The 16,002-nt window shown below is 39.2% G+C and overlaps 1 protein-coding gene across 1 annotated transcript in view; it reads left to right on the plus strand.

The window, feature by feature from the left end:
- SLC35F4 (solute carrier family 35 member F4) overlaps positions 1 to 16,002 on the plus strand; it is a 312,926-nt gene that overhangs the window by 272,568 nt on the left and 24,356 nt on the right. The window contains exons 2-3 of the mRNA XM_055436801.2: positions 9,421 to 9,606; positions 14,460 to 14,757. Of these exons, the coding sequence (XP_055292776.1) occupies positions 9,421 to 9,606; positions 14,460 to 14,757 (484 nt within the window). The remainder of the gene's footprint in view (positions 1 to 9,420; positions 9,607 to 14,459; positions 14,758 to 16,002) is intronic.

A 16,002-nucleotide genomic window follows, 5' to 3' on the forward strand; every position in this document is an offset into this window, starting at 1 on the left:
ACCATTTTGGGGAGCTCCTTCTACGACATGGTGATACTATCCTGGAATTTTTCTTATAGCTTATTACCACAGAAAAGCCCCACTGTAGCCCAACAGTCTGCAGGCACAAGTACTGGGATGCCTCCGGCCAAGCAGTTAACTGGACACTGACAAGCCCCACCTACCAGCAGACAGGTTGCCTCAAAAACCCTGGGTCTGCAGCCACCTCTGGACATGGCCTTGCCCACCAGAGGACCCAGGACCTATCCCTCATACCAACACACAGGCAATAGATCCAAGACTCCCAGGGCCTTCCAGCCAGAGACCCAGGCCCAGGTCCCATCCATCAGTGAGCCTGCCCTAGTTTCAGATCCAACTCTACCCACCAGCAGGTAGACAGTAAACAAAAAAATCAACACCACCACAATCTGTGGACCAGGCCTGCCCTGGAACTGGCTGGGCCTGGTCTCCTCCACTCACTAGTAAGCCAATACAAGCTTCAAGACACCAGCCCCCACAGTCAGCCGTATTGGGAACCAGTCCCAACTACCAGCAATCTGACATTTGCTCTGGGACCCCTAGGCCCTGCAACCAGGCCCCAGGACCTGGCTCTGTCCACCAGTAGGCCGGCACTAGCCCCAGGATCTGGCTTCATCCACCAGTAAATACACAACAGCCCCAGGTTCTCCTGGATCCTGACTCTGCCCATCAGTAATATAGCACTAGCCGTGGGCCTCCAGGTTTCTGCAGTCAGTTGCCCCATGATCAGACCCCATAACCAGCAGCTGGCATTCTCTGCACCAGGCAGGACCTGGCAACCAACTCAACCACAGCCAAATAAACCTACCAGACCACTGACATAGTCTGCTCTCCACAACAGAAATACCCATAGCCCTCATAGAACATTTGGAGTGTATAGCTCTGGTGACAAGAGGGGAGTGTGTTGTTGGGACTCATAGGATGTCTCACCAGGAAATATAACCAACTTACCAGATACATAAAAATAGCAAGCTAGGTAAAATGAGGTGATAGAAGAACATATGCCAAATGAAGGAACAAGATAAAACTCCAGAAGAACCAGGTGGAAATAGACATGCTACCTGAGAGAGTTCAAGGTAGTGATCATAAACAGGATCAAAGAAATTGGGAGAATCATGGATGCATTGAATGAGAAGTTGGAAGTTTTTAATGAAGAGTTGCTGCTGCTGCTGCTAAGTCACTTCAGTCGTGTCCGACTCTGTGTGACCCCATAGACGGAAGCCCACCAGGCTCCCCTGTCCCTGGGATTCTCCAGGCAAGAACACTGGAGTGGGTTGCCATTTCCTTCTCCAATGTGTGAAAGTGGAAAGTGAAAAGTGAAAGTGAAGTCGCTCAGTCGTGTCCGACCCTTAGCGACCCCACGGACTGCAGCCTACCAGGCTCCTCCATCCATGGGATTTTCTAGGCAAGAGTACTGGAGTGGCTTGCCATTGCCTTCTCCGAATGAAGAGTTAGAAGATAAAAATAATAAAGAGATGAAGAATACAATAACTGAAATGAAATAATATGCCAGAAGGGATCCACATTAGACTAAATGGTTCAGAGGAACAGAACAACATGGGCTGGAAGATAGAGTAAGGGGAATCACTGATGCTGAACAGAAAAAGGAATAATAAAAAATGAGGAGACTTCCCTCTGGGACAACATCAAACGTACAGATATTCACATTATACGGGTCCCACAGGGAGAAGGGGGAGGACTGAGAACATAACTGAAGAGATAATAGCTGAAAACCTCCCTAACCTGGGAGAAGAAACAGACATCCAAATCCAGGAAGTACAGAGATCCCCATACAGGATTAACCCAAAGAGGAACACATCAAAACATTGTAATTAAAATGGCAAAAATTGAAGATAGAGAATATCAAAAGTTTCAAGAGAACAGCAACACTTTACACACAGGGGAACTCACAAGATTATCAGCTGACTTTTCTGCAGAAACTGTAAGCCAGAAGGGCTTATTATATTTAAAGTAATGAGAGGGAAAAACCTACATCCAAGAATATTCTACCCAGCAAGGCTCTTGCTCAGATTTGATGGGGAGATCAAAAGCTTCACAGACAAGCAAAAGCTAAGAGAGTTCAGCACCACCAAACGAGCTTTCTAAGGAATGTTAAAGTAACTTCTCTGAGCAAAAAAGGACACAATGAGAAGCATGAAAATTATAAAAGGAGAAAGCTCATCAATAAAGGCAAGTGCACAGTAAAGGTAGGAAATCATCACCTCATAAAGTTAGTAAGAAGGTTAAAAGAAAAAAGTAGTAAAATCATCTATATTTACAGTAATTGTAAGGGGAGAAGAGTAAAATGCAGGGTTGTTGAAATGCATTTGAAATTAAGAATCAGCAACTAAAAACAACCATTCATATGTATAGATTGCTATATAAAAACCTCATAGTAACCTAAAACCAAAATCTGTGATACATACATAAAAAAGAAAAAGGAATCCAAACACAACACCAAAGATGATCATCAAATCATAAGAGATGAGAACAAAAAAAAAAAAAAAGAATAAAAAAGGACCTACCAAACCAACCCAGAAGCAACTAACAAAATGGCATATCAATAATTATTTTAAATGTAAATGGACTAAATGCTCTAATCAGAAGACATAGTGAAAAGAAATGAGAAAAAATTCATTACATGGGGACTAAACAGCATGTACTAAAAAACCAATGAGTCAATGAATAAATCAAAATGGAAATTAAAAAATACCTTGAGACACATGACAATAAAAATACAGCCATTCAAAATCTACTGGGTGCAGCAAAATCAGTTCTTAGAGGGAAGTTAATAGTAATACAGGCCTTCCTCATAAAACAGGAAAAATCTGAAATAAACAACCTAACCTACCACCTAAAATCATTAGAGAAGAACAAATGAAATCTAAATCTAAAGTCATCATAAGAAAAATAATAATAAAGATATGGAGGATATAAATAAAATAGGTATGAAAAATAGAAAAAATAAAAGTAATAGAACCAAGAGCTGGTTATTTGAAAGTGTTAAGAAAATTGACAAACATCTGGCCAGGCTCACCAAGAAGAGAAAGAACCCAAATAAACAAAATAAGAAATGAAAAGGAAAAATCTCAACTGATAGTGCAGAAATAAAAAAGAAATAAGAGAATTCTATGAATAATTATATGCCAACAAATTTGACAACCTGGAAGAAATGGACAATTTTCTAGAAGCTTACAGTGCTCCAAAATTGAATCAAGAAGAAACAGATGATTTGTGCAACTGGCCACTAGAAGTGAAACAAAATCTGTAGTAAAAAAGAAAAAAGAAAAACTCCCTACAAATAAAAGTCTAGGATCAGACGGCTTCATAGATAAATTTTATCAAATATATAAAGAACTTACACCAATTCTTCTCGAACTCTTCCAAAAGATTGAAAAGAAAGGAACATTCCCAAAGACATTCTACGAAGCCACCATCATCCTGATACCAAAACAAGACAAAGCAAGACAAAGATAACCAACCACCAAGAAAGAAAATTATATGCCAACATCTTTGATAAATACAGATGCAAAAATTCTCAACAAAATATTAACAAACCAAATCCAAAAACACATAATAAAGATCATATACCAGAGTGATGATCCAACATATGCAAATCAATCAGTGTAATCCACCACACTAACAAAAGAAAATTTAAAAACCATATGATTATCTCAATAGATGCAGAAAAAGCATCTGACAAAATTCAACATCCATTCATGATAAAAAGAAAAAAAACTCTTACCAAAGTGAGTACACAGGGGACATATCTCAACATAATAAAAGCTTTTTATGACAAACCCACAGCCAACATGATACTCAACAGTGAAAAGCCTTCACATTAAAGACGAGGATGCCCACTCTCACCACATCTGTTCAACATAGTATTGGAAGTCCTAGCCACAGCAGTCAAACAAGAAAACAAAAGGTATCCGAATTGTAAGGAAGAGGGAAAATTGTCACTATATGCAGATGACCTGATATTATATATAGAAAACCCTAGTGCTTAGTCGCTCAGTTGTGTCCAACTCTGCAACCCCATGGAGTATAGCTTGCCAGACACCTCTGTATGGGATTCTCTAGGCAAGAATACTGGAGTGGGTTGACATAACCTCCTCCAGGGGATCTTCCCAACCCAGGGATTGAACACAGGTCTCCCACATTGCAAGCAGTTTCTTTACTATCTGAGCCACCCAGGAAGCCCCTAGAAAACCCAAAGGACTCCACAAAAAAACTACTAGGTCTAATAAATGAATTCAGCAAAGTAGCGGGATACAAGATTAACATTCAGAAAGCAGTTGCATTTCTTTACACTAATAATGAAATATCAGAAAGGGAATGTAAAAAAACAAACAAAGAAAACAAACAAAAAAAAAACCAGTCCCTCTTAAAATTGCACCAAAAGAAAAACCCCAAAAACCTAACCGAGGAAGTGAAAGACATATCCTGAGAACTATAAAACATTAATAAAGGAAATTAAAGAGGATTCAAAGAAATGGAAAGATAACTCATACTCTTGGATTGGAAGAATTAATATGGCTAAAATGGCACTACTACCCAAAACAATCTAGAGATTTAATGCAATCCCTATCAAATTACACGTGACATTTTTTACAGAACTAGAACAAATAATCCAAAAATTTATGTAGATGTGTGCTAAGTCATACCCCACTCTTTGCGACCCTGTGGACTGTAGCCCACCAGGCTCCCCTGTCCATGGGATTCTCCAAAAACTTACAGATCCATAAAAGGCCAGAACTGCCAAAGCAATCCTGAGGAAAAAACGAAACAAAAAAGCTAAAACAAAGCAAGAGGCATAACCCTCCCAGACTTTAGAGAATACTATAAAGCTACAGTAATCAAAACTGTGATATTGGCACAGAAACATACATATGGATCAATAGAACAGAATAGAAAACCCAGAAATAAATTCACATACCTATGATCAATGACTCTTCAGCAAAGGAGGTAAAAATATAAAGTGGGAAAATGACAATCTCTTCAGCAAGTGGTGCTGGGAAAGTTGGACAGCTACATGTAAATCAATGAAGTTACACTACATCCTCACACCATACACAAAAATAAACTCAAAATGGCTTAGAAACTTAAGTACAAGATAAGACACCTCAAAACTCCTAGGAGAGAGCATAGGCAAAACATTCTCTGACATAAGTCCAACCACTGTTTTCTTAGTTCAGCCTCCCAAGAAAATAGGGGAAAAAAATACAAAAATAAACAAACGGGACCTAATCAAACTTACAAGTGTTTGCACAGCAAAGGAAATCATTTGAAAAAGAAAAGACAGCCTGCAGAAAGGGAGAAAATAATCAAAAATGATGTGACAGATTAGGGCTTAATCCTCAAAATATACCAACAGCTCATACAATTCAACAACAACAAAACAAACAACCCAAAACAAACAACCCAAAAAATGGGCTGAAGACCTTAACAGACATTTCTCCAAAGACAATATACAGATGGACCTTAGGCAGGTGAAAAGATGCTTGACATTACTAAATATTAGAGAAATGCAAATCAAACGTAAAATGAAGTACCACCTCACACCAGTAAGAATGGCCATCATTAAAAATAACAAATGATGGAGATGGTGTGGAGAAAACAGAACCATCCTACACGGTTGGTGGGAATGGAAGTTGGTGCAGCCACTATAGAAAACAGTATGGAGGTTCCTCAGAAAACTATAAATAGAACTACTATATGACCCAGAAATCCTACTCCTGGGTATATATTCACAGAAAACAAATTTAAAAAGATACATGCACCCCTCTGTTCATAGCAGCACTATTCACAATACCCAAAACATGGAGACAACCTAAATGTCCATCAACAGATGAATGGATAAAGAAGTTGTACATATATACAATGTAATACTACTTCTGAATGTTGAGCTTCAAGCCAACATTTTCACTCTCCTCTTTCACTTTTATCAAGAGGCTTTTGAGTTCCTCTTCACTTTCTGCCATAAAGGTAGCATCATCTGCATATCTGAGATTATTGATATTTCTCCCAGCAATCTTGATTCCAGCTTGTGCTTCTTCCAGCCCAGCGTTCCTCATGATGTACTCTGCATATAAGTTAAATAAGCAAGGTGACAATATATAGCCTTGACGTACTCCTTTTCCTATTTGGAACCAGTCTGTTGTTCCATGTACAGTTCTGACTGTTGCTTCCTGACCTGCATACAGGTTTCTCAAGAGGCAGGTCAGGTGGTCTGGGATTCCCATCTCTTTCAGAATTGTCCACAGTTTATTGTGATCCACACAGTCAAAGGCTTTGGCATAGTCAATGAATGTTGAAGCTCAACATTCAGAAAACAAAGATCATGGCATCTGGTCCCATCACATCATGGGAAATAGATGGAAAAACAGTGGGAACAGTGTCAGACTTTATTTTTGGGGCTCCAAAATCACTGCAGATGCTGATTGCAACCAGGAAATTAAAAGACGCTTACTCCTTGGAAGGAAAGTTATGACCAACCTTGATAATATATTAAAAAGCAGAGACATTACTTTGCCAACAAAGGTCCGTCTAGTCAAGGCTATGGTTTTTCCTGTGGTCATGTATGGATGTGAGAGTTGGACTGTGAAGAAAGCTGATCGCCGAAGAACTGATGCTTTTGAACTGTGGCGCTGGAGAAGACTCTTGAGAGTCCCTTGTACCACAAGGAGATCCAACCAGTCCATTCTAAGAGAGATCGATCCTGGATGTTCATTGGAAGCACTGATGCTAAAGCTGAAACTCCAATATTTTGGCTACCTCATGTGATGAGTTGACTCGCTGGAAAAGACTCTGATGCTGGGAAAGGTTGGAGGCGGGAGGAGAAGGGGACGACAGAGAATGAGATGGCTGGATGGCATCGCCGACTCTGTGGACATGAGTTTGAGTGAACTCCGGGAGTTGGTGATGGACAGGGAGGCCTGGCGTGCTGTGATTCATGGGGTCGCGGAGAGTCGGACACGACTAAGCAACTGAACTGAACTGAATACTACTTCAGCCATAAAAAAAGAAAGATAATGCCATTTGCAGCAACATAGATGCGACTAGAGATTATCATACTAATAAAGTCAGAGAAAGACAAATACCATATGATATCACTTATATGCGGAATCTAAAATATGGCACAAATGAACCTATCTACAAGACAGAAACAGACTCACAGACATGGAGATCAGACCTGTGGTTGCCAAGGCGGAGGGGTGGAGGGAGAGATGGACTGGGAGTTTGGGACTGGTAGACGCAAACTCTTATATTTAGAATGGATAAACAACATGTTCCTATTGTATTGCACAGGAAACTATACCCAGTCTCCTAGGATAAACCATAATGGAAAGTAATATTTTTTAAAAGTGTATATATGTGTATAACTCAGTTTGTTGTACAGCACAGACTGGCACACAACATTTTAAATAAACTTTAATTCAATTTTAAAAAGTATTATTAAAACAAAAAAGGCTGAAGGGATCTAAAAACAAGACCTACAATAAACTTACTTCATATCCAAAGACACATACAGATGAAAGTGAGAAATAGAAAAAGTATTCCATGTTGATGGAAATCAAAAGCAAGCCAGGGTCACAATACTTACATCAGATAAAATAGACTTAAAATAGTTAAAATAGAGACCGTTGCAAGAGACAAAAAAAGCACATTACGTAATGATCAAAGGATCAATCTAAGAAGATATAGCAATTATAAATATACATGCACCCAACATCAGTTCAGTTCAGTCGCTCAGTCGTGTCCGATTCTCCGTGACCCCATGAATCACAGCAGCACCTAAATACATAAAAGCAAATACTAACAGACATAAATGGAGATATCAACAGTAATATAATACTAAGAGAGGTCTTGAACACCCCACTAACATCAATTGACAGATCATTCAGACAGAAAATTAACAAGGAAACACTAGCCTGAAGTGACACATTGGACCAGACAGAGCTAGAAAGCAAAGAACAAACAAAACCCATTAGTAGAAGGAAATAAATGATAAAGATCAGAACAGAAATAAATGAAATAGAAAAAATAGAAAAGATCAACTAAGAGCTGTTTCTTTGAAAAGATAAACAAAATAGATAAAACTATCTATCTATCTATCCAGACTCATCATGAAAAAGAGAAGGTCCAAATCAGTAATTTCAGAAATGAAAAAGAAGTTACATCCAACACCACAGAAATACAAAGGATCATAAGAGACTTGTAAGGGCAACTATATGCAAATAAAATTGACAGCCTAGAAGAGATTCCTAATATGTACTATTTTCCAAGTCTGAACCAAAAAGACATACAAAAAACAGACTAATTATCAGTGATGAAATTGAATCAGTAATAAAGAAAAGAAAAAGGAAAAAACTCCCAGTAAACAAAAGTCCAGGATCAAATGGCTTTCACAGGTGAATTGTACCCAACATTTAGAGAATAATTAATACCTATCTTTCTTAAATTATTTAAAAAAAAATTGCAGCAGTAGTAACACTTTCAAACTCATTCTATGGTGCCACCATCGCCCTGATACCAAAACCAAAGATATCACACAAAAAAGTAAACTTCAGGCCACTATCACTGATGCAAAAATGTAGATGCAAAAGTCCTCAACAAAATATTAGCAAACCAAATCCAAAGATACATCAAAAGATAATATACCATGATCAAATGGAATTTATCCCAGAGATGCAAGGACTTTTCATTATATGCTAAGCAATCAGGGTGATACACATTAACAAATTGAAGAAGAAAAATCATATGATGCAGAAAACACTTCTGACAAAATTAAACTTCCATTCATCATTAAAAACTCTCCAGAAAGTGATTAGAGAGAATTTATCTCAACATAATAAAGGGCGTATATGACAAACCTACAGCTAACATCATTCTCAACAGTGAAAAAAGTTGAAAGCATTCCACCCTCACTACTTTTATTCAACATATTGAATAAATCTCCTAGGCAGAACAGAGGAGATACAACGAAGTTGGATTTTAGTGATCAAACCAATGGAAAAGTGTATATAAGATTTAATAGGAGAGCTAGTTGGCAGTCTTACCAGTTAGGAATTCAACAGTCAACCTCAGGAAGAAAAGGGAGAAGAAATAACACCACTTTGCTTTCCCTGAGGTAAACTATTCAACTTTAAGAACAGTTCTAATTCAGAACAGATAAATCAACCCAAACACCATTTTCTAATGTTCATTTAGTTAATGGATTTATCTAAAAAGACCCTTTATCTTAGGGAACAGACTTTACCAACATAGCATTTTCTTTTTAGTAGCCTCTTTTGTAAAATCAGAAACAAACTCAATGAGTGTTCCATATATTTTACTGCCACAACATTTAAAATATGTTTTTCCTCCAGGAAATTTCCAAACTGATCTCTTTCTTCCCAGGTACCTCCAGATCATCAGTTTCTCGATGTAAACCTGGAGCCAACTGCCCCAGTTCACACAGTAGCATCAGCAGACAACTGTCCCCCCTCTCTGTCACAGAAGATTCCTCTGCTCCTATTCTTGAACTTCAGAGTCGAGGATCATCTGGAGTTTGTGGACACAGAGTTGAGAGGCAAAGCAGATCAGGTATGTGAGTGACCTCCTCTTAAATTACAGTACATGCAGTAAGCTTCTAGCCAGCAATGAAAGATCTCACCATTGGCACAGAACGTAGAGATGTGACTCTGACTCTTAGGAGGACACGTGAGCAAAGTTTATCAAGTGGGAGGAGAAGGAAGAAGAGAAATGTATAGATATAACCCATTAATGATGGACCGTGTACAGTGTAGCAGAGAAATAATACCAAAACCTATAGTTGGAGGGCTTAACACATGGTTAAACAATGACTTCTAATGAAGTTTATAAGGAAACTATTTTTCTTATCTTCAAGATGGCAAAAGCCAGAACCTTTTATCTCAGTCCTGGGATTTAGTAATAGCAAGCTGTACCCATTCTGAGAAGAATAAAAGCACCAGTAAATTCACAGACTCTGCTCTTATCTTTATTAGGACTGCCAGTCCTTGGAGCCTTTCTAGTTTTCCCAATTTTATACCTCCTTCAGGACACTTCAGTTGCCTACCTGATCAGCATTTACTATTAAATCAAGACCTTTAACCTTTCCTCACATCTGCCTGATCACTTACCAACCCTTGGAATACTTGGGTTACTGGAATCACTAGATAAATCTCTTAACTATATCCACGGGTTTTCCAGTGAATGTATCATTTTAAAACGTAGCTGGAACATGCATGGGACTTCCCTAGTGGTTCAGATGGTAAAGAATCTGCCTGCAATGCAGGAGTATGCATAAAATCCTTAAAGGATGAAAAAGGAAGACAGAAGAGACAGCTAAAGAGACAGAACTCTGGAAAACTCTAAAATGATCAGAAGAGGACGAGGAACAGGACTCAGCAAAATAAACTGAAAAGGAGAGGTTAGTGATATAGGAGGTTGTCATTTCATCTAAAGTAAGTAGTGAAAAAGTATCCATTGAACTTCAAAAACAGGAGATTATTTATTATTATCTAGCAAGAGAAATTTCAACAGAGTCATGGGCCAAAAGCCAAAATGTAGCAGTTGAGGAAGAATGGGTGGAAAAGAAGCAAAGATACTTAAGTACCGTATACAGACAGACCTCAGAGATACTGTGGGTTTGTTTCTAGACTCTTGTGGTAAAACAAATATCGCAGTAAAACAAGTCACATGAAAAAAACAAATGCAGCTGGGTCCACTAGGCTGCTGCCCAACACTGTTACATTTTGGTGATGGGCGTCATACTGCCTTCCCCAGAGAATCTCAAGCTTCCAGTCCAGTCATTTCCTCTCATCATGTGACCACACTTTTGCCTTCCTGAAAAGACTGAAACAATTGTGTGCTAACAGATGCTTTCCTCCCTGCCTCAGAGTGTCTCTGTTCTTTTGCTTGCTAATTTGCTAATTATCATCATTGCAGGGGCTTCCCTGGTGACTCAGATGGTAAAGAATCTGCCTGCAATGCGGGAAACCTGGGTTCAATCCCTGGGTTGGGAAGATCCCCTGGAGAAGGGAACGGCTATCCACTCCAGTATCGTTGCCTGGAGAATTCCATGGACAGAGGGAGCCGTCAGGCTACAGTCCACGGGGTCGCAAAAAGTCAGACTTGACTGAGAGACTTTCACTGTCATCATTGCAGGGACCACTTTTGACTTCTGTGTTTGCTACCATTCTGATGCTGACTCCTCCTACATCCATGACTACCTCCTCTCCATCTCGTCCACCTACATTTTCAATCTCCCCTTCTCCATTTATTCCTTCAGCTTGGCCAGCAATATATTAAAATCTCTTGCATCCTTAAAGTCAAGTGACACCAGCAAAAACAACAAAATAACTCTATCCAAAACAAGTGGTTAGTAGAAAAAAATCGAAAAACAAAAACCTCATAACTTTGAGAACACTAGCTTTAAAAAATAAGCAGAAGAGAAATAATTTGGGGGACCCAGATAAATGAAGGTATAGAGGAGGTGTGAAAGCCTCTTCTAGGGTCCTACTTATTTGATTAGAGGTTTTTACGAGAAAAGATTTTTTCCCCCCAAATGACAATATTTTAAAATGGAATCTCAGCAACTATGGACCCCAAGGCCAAAACTCTTGTAAAAAGTGAAGAAAATGACATTGTAAATCTTCAGAAAGTTTTAATTGGCTTTAATTAGTTGCAGTAATATTCTTATTATCCCAGTTATCTGCAGAACAGAATGTTGCAGTTAATTAAATTTGTCCTATCTATCATATACCAATTACAAATCTCGAAGACTGTACCATTGAAGACCACATGTGGCATAATTTACTCTTTCTGCAATGATTTGAAAGACATTTGGGGATATTCCTAGACACCAAAAAGAAAAAGAAAAGGAGAAGAATCTAAAGAGCAGCTCACCATGCTCTCATGAATGTTATGGTACTTAACCTCAAAATGAATCCCATGAGCTAAGTATTATTGCCGTTTGACAGAGACGCTAAGACCAGAACTAAATATATACTCAGGGCCTTCTGGTGGCAGGGCTAGGACTTTCACTCATGTTTCCAAATTCCAGTGGCCTCTACCATCAGTCTGTGTGACTCTAATCAAGGTTCAGAGAGACGGATGGAATTACTGGTAAATCAATTTTAATGATGTATACAAAACAATAAATCTAAGCAGGACTATAGAAAATCACATTTAAATGATCAGAAAAATAAAAGAACCCTGGAGAGTCAGTCTTTCTATGGTATCTTCAGATAGTAAAATTAAAGAATTGTCAACAATTCAATCTAGTTCACAGAAGAATGAGCCAATACTATTTGGTGATTTAGGTGACTATTGGTGTCATCAAAAGTACTCTATATGTTCTGACAGTGGTACAGATGTCATCTTCAAAGGTGACACTAAAGGCAGATGTCAAAGGGATACAAATAATCTTTGTAGAATCACTCCTCCTTTATGAGCTAGTCCCTTAGAATAGTGTGATCTGAAGTGTAGTATACCTTTCTCTTCTATTAAACCTCATGCAAGGCTGCCATTCCTGCCAGGAAACTTTTCTCCAAACCACTTCTGAAGCTTCCAGTGCTTAAATGAGGAGCTCAAGCCTGAAACCTAGACAGAATGAATATTCGGAATAAAAAGTTTAGACCCTGGAGTCATACTGACTTGGGCTCAACCTTGAACAACCTTTAATGCAAGTCTCAGTTTTGGCATCTGTAAAATGGGAATGGTAATACCCACTTAATTGGGTAGGCTTGTGTTCCCTTCCCAGCCTTCCAACAGAAGAGCTCTTGTTCTGCCCTCCTATTCATTTTCGTTTTTTCACCTCTACTCTCTGTATAAGCCACATGGACATAGCGAATTTGAAGAATGTTATCAGGCATAGTCTATACACAGCCAAGGATGCTGGTTAGCATACTTTCAGTCTCATCTCAATGTTACTGCATCACGGAAGTTTCTCCTGGTCACTACACACCTCACCTCTTAACAAGTGCTTCTTGTCTGCCTCCATGTGGCCTTGTATCTGCCATACTCGGCCCTTCTCACACTGTTTTAGATGTGTTTCCTGACCTTCCTCTAGATTATGAGCTCAAGTCTTTCATTTTTGAACCCCTAGGACCTATTTAACTAGCTCCTGGTAGTCTCCACAGGACTTTGTTGAATAAATAAATAAAAGGATACCAGTTTTCATCTTCTGGAGACTAGGCTCTGAGAATTCTGTTTATAAGACTTGGAAGTCATGTAGTAATTGCCTGTTCATCCTGCTTGGTTTATACTCTCCAATGAAAAATTCACTTTCAAGGCTTGCTATCTGTTTTCCCCAAATAAATGGCTGGATGAAAGCCTTTGCCACAGCGGGGCAGTCACACCTGGGTCATTAAGCAGTGGAAACATTCAGCAGAGAGCTGGCAGGTTCTGAAGAGGAATGTGAGAAACCCATCCACTTCACTTGCAGTCTGTGTACCACTTGCGTAAGCCCAGCATAAACCTTATGCTTAGAGGAGGCCCCTGGAAACACCATGGAATCTTACAGACAATCCTGTCTACCTTTCCCCAGATCCTACCATCTGGGGACTCAGGGTGACTACTGCTCTCATTTAACGTCCTGATAGGTATATAAATTCATTGTGTTGAACTTGTTTTCACTCTTAGGGAGAAGGCCTTTCTGACTGTCACTTTTGGAGAACTTCAGCTATTTCAATGTGAAAAAAAATGCTACTAAATTCTCTTAGTAAATGTAAAAATATAATGCAGAACTCACTGTGCTCCCAGAAATATATTAAATAGTAATTTGTTCTGAGGTAGGAGGTGATTTTGTGCAGTCCAGACTTGCTCTGTTTGGGGGCACATCCTTTTCAATTTATTAGTAATCTTTGCTGCAGTTTAAAAAAAAAACTCAGTGGGAAATAACAATAAATACTTATTTCTCATTCACTTTTTATGTTGGTGAATACAGGGTTCTGACTAGGTCCTGCTCATTCTCCCACATAGACCAAAGGAACAGCTTCTATTTAAGATTTTCCATTCTAGTGGCAGAGAGGTAGTGGGACCGTGTGAAGCCTCTTAAAGCTTCTACTGAGAGCTGGCACACCATACCACAGATGGTGAACATACCATCTGTTCACGTTTGATTAGACAAAGCAGATCATGTGGCAAGGCCAAAGCCTTTGAAGCTGAAATGCTCTCACAAGAAGATGGGTAGGGTTCCCCTGAGATCAGAGAGCATCCACCAAGTTCATCAGCATCATCATGGCCTGGATAAGGGTCCCAGATACACAGTATACCTTATAGAGCAGAGATTCCAGACAGAAAATGAGCCAGCATCATTTGTCTCTTCAAATGATAGTAGGGAAAATAAAACACTGGTGAGTCTACTGTCTGTTTCTTTGATTTCTGTTTTATAATTTGATTTCCACACATTTGTATTCCTTTCCTGTTTGCAGGGGATGATGGAGCACAGACTCATCCTGAGAACAGCAGCCAAGAAAACAGAATCAAGGCTCGCTGCCTGTCCTGCACGTCCATGCTTCTGAAGGCTGTCTGGGGACTTTTGATCATCTTGTCAGTGTCATCATCTTGGGTTGGAACCACACAGATTGTAAAAATTACTTATAAGAACTTCTACTGTCCATTTTTCATGACTTGGTTTTCAACAAACTGGAACATTATGTTTTTCCCAGTCTATTATTCTGGTCATCTGGCCACTGCTCAAGAAAAACAATCTCCAATGAAAAAATTCAGGTAGGTTTCATGTTAAAAGGCCAATAGGAGATGGTTTGAAATAATTTCATGCAAATATGCGTGATTTCATCTCTTTGAAAGATGAGTTGAGGAGTGTGGAGAGGCAGGATCTAAGGTCAGTAATGAACATATGAACATGAAGAAACAGAATCAGCTCCCTCCTCCCCCCAAAAAATTATTGTCTACAACATGCCAGGCACTGTGCTAGTGCTTTTGCAGATCTTATCTAATTATCATTGGTGGTAACAGCCACCTTTTAAGGTGTTAATTATCCCTATTTTAGCACAAGAATAACAGGTTTGGAGAGATTCAGTGACTTGTCCAAGGTCACACATTTATAAATAATGGAACCCAGATTTTAATCAAGCTCAATCTCTCTCTTATCATGTTTCCAAAGAACAACCCAGGGTCTCGAGCCCAGAAAGAAAAAAAAAAAAAACTGTATTAATAAGAGTCTTACAAAAATACTTGCTCAGTATTCTGGACACAGTGGTGTTATAGCAGATAAAATGACGTGGTCTCATGCAAATGGAAGTCTGACCTTGGGATGGTTTAAAAGAAGCTGTTCTTTGCTGGCTAGGAACAGAGAGCCTTGTCTGTTGGTTTGCTGGCTATGAACTTGACAGTGCCATGGTTCTATTGGTTGCTCTGAGTTAGACCTGGCTTGTGCAGCTCTATCTTGGAGAGATCGGAAAGTTGTCAGAGTCATGTCATCCAGTCCTACACAGCACTGAGGAAAGGCAAAAAGTAGCATTTGGGTTAAAGGTCCTTTGCTAACAGGCAGTTTCTTGAAAAGAAAAACCAGAATCAAGGAACAACTTCCAGGACAGTCATTCTGCTCACCAAGAGAAAACAGTGGTCTTGACCTCAGCAGGTGGTAATGGCAGAGTGACAGCTTTTTGCTTATTCCTCCTCAGCATAATGGCAATAAATTTGTCTTGCAGGAGCCCAAATAACCTTTCTACCTTGCCCTTTTACCTTATGATAAAAGGATGATCATTGGTGCGTGGTAAGACTGTCCTTAAAAACTTAAGGCATTCTGAAAGCTTTATCTTCAACTTCCAATTTCTATCACCAGCTTGGAATTACTCAGGAATATTGAAGTCACACTGTGAGCTGACTTTCTCTGTGTGTCCATTAACATTCTGCTATCATTAAAGCAACAAAAACCAGTTCAAAAAGAAGTGCTGGTTTGGAGGAAAGAAAAAAGCCTTGTATCTGTTCAGGATTGCTAAAACTAATTTA

Source organism: Moschus berezovskii, chromosome 9, assembly GCF_049115385.1.
Source record: "Moschus berezovskii isolate FMDL1 chromosome 9, NW_MosBer_1.0, whole genome shotgun sequence".
Classification (NCBI taxonomy): Eukaryota; Metazoa; Chordata; class Mammalia; order Artiodactyla; family Moschidae; genus Moschus; species Moschus berezovskii.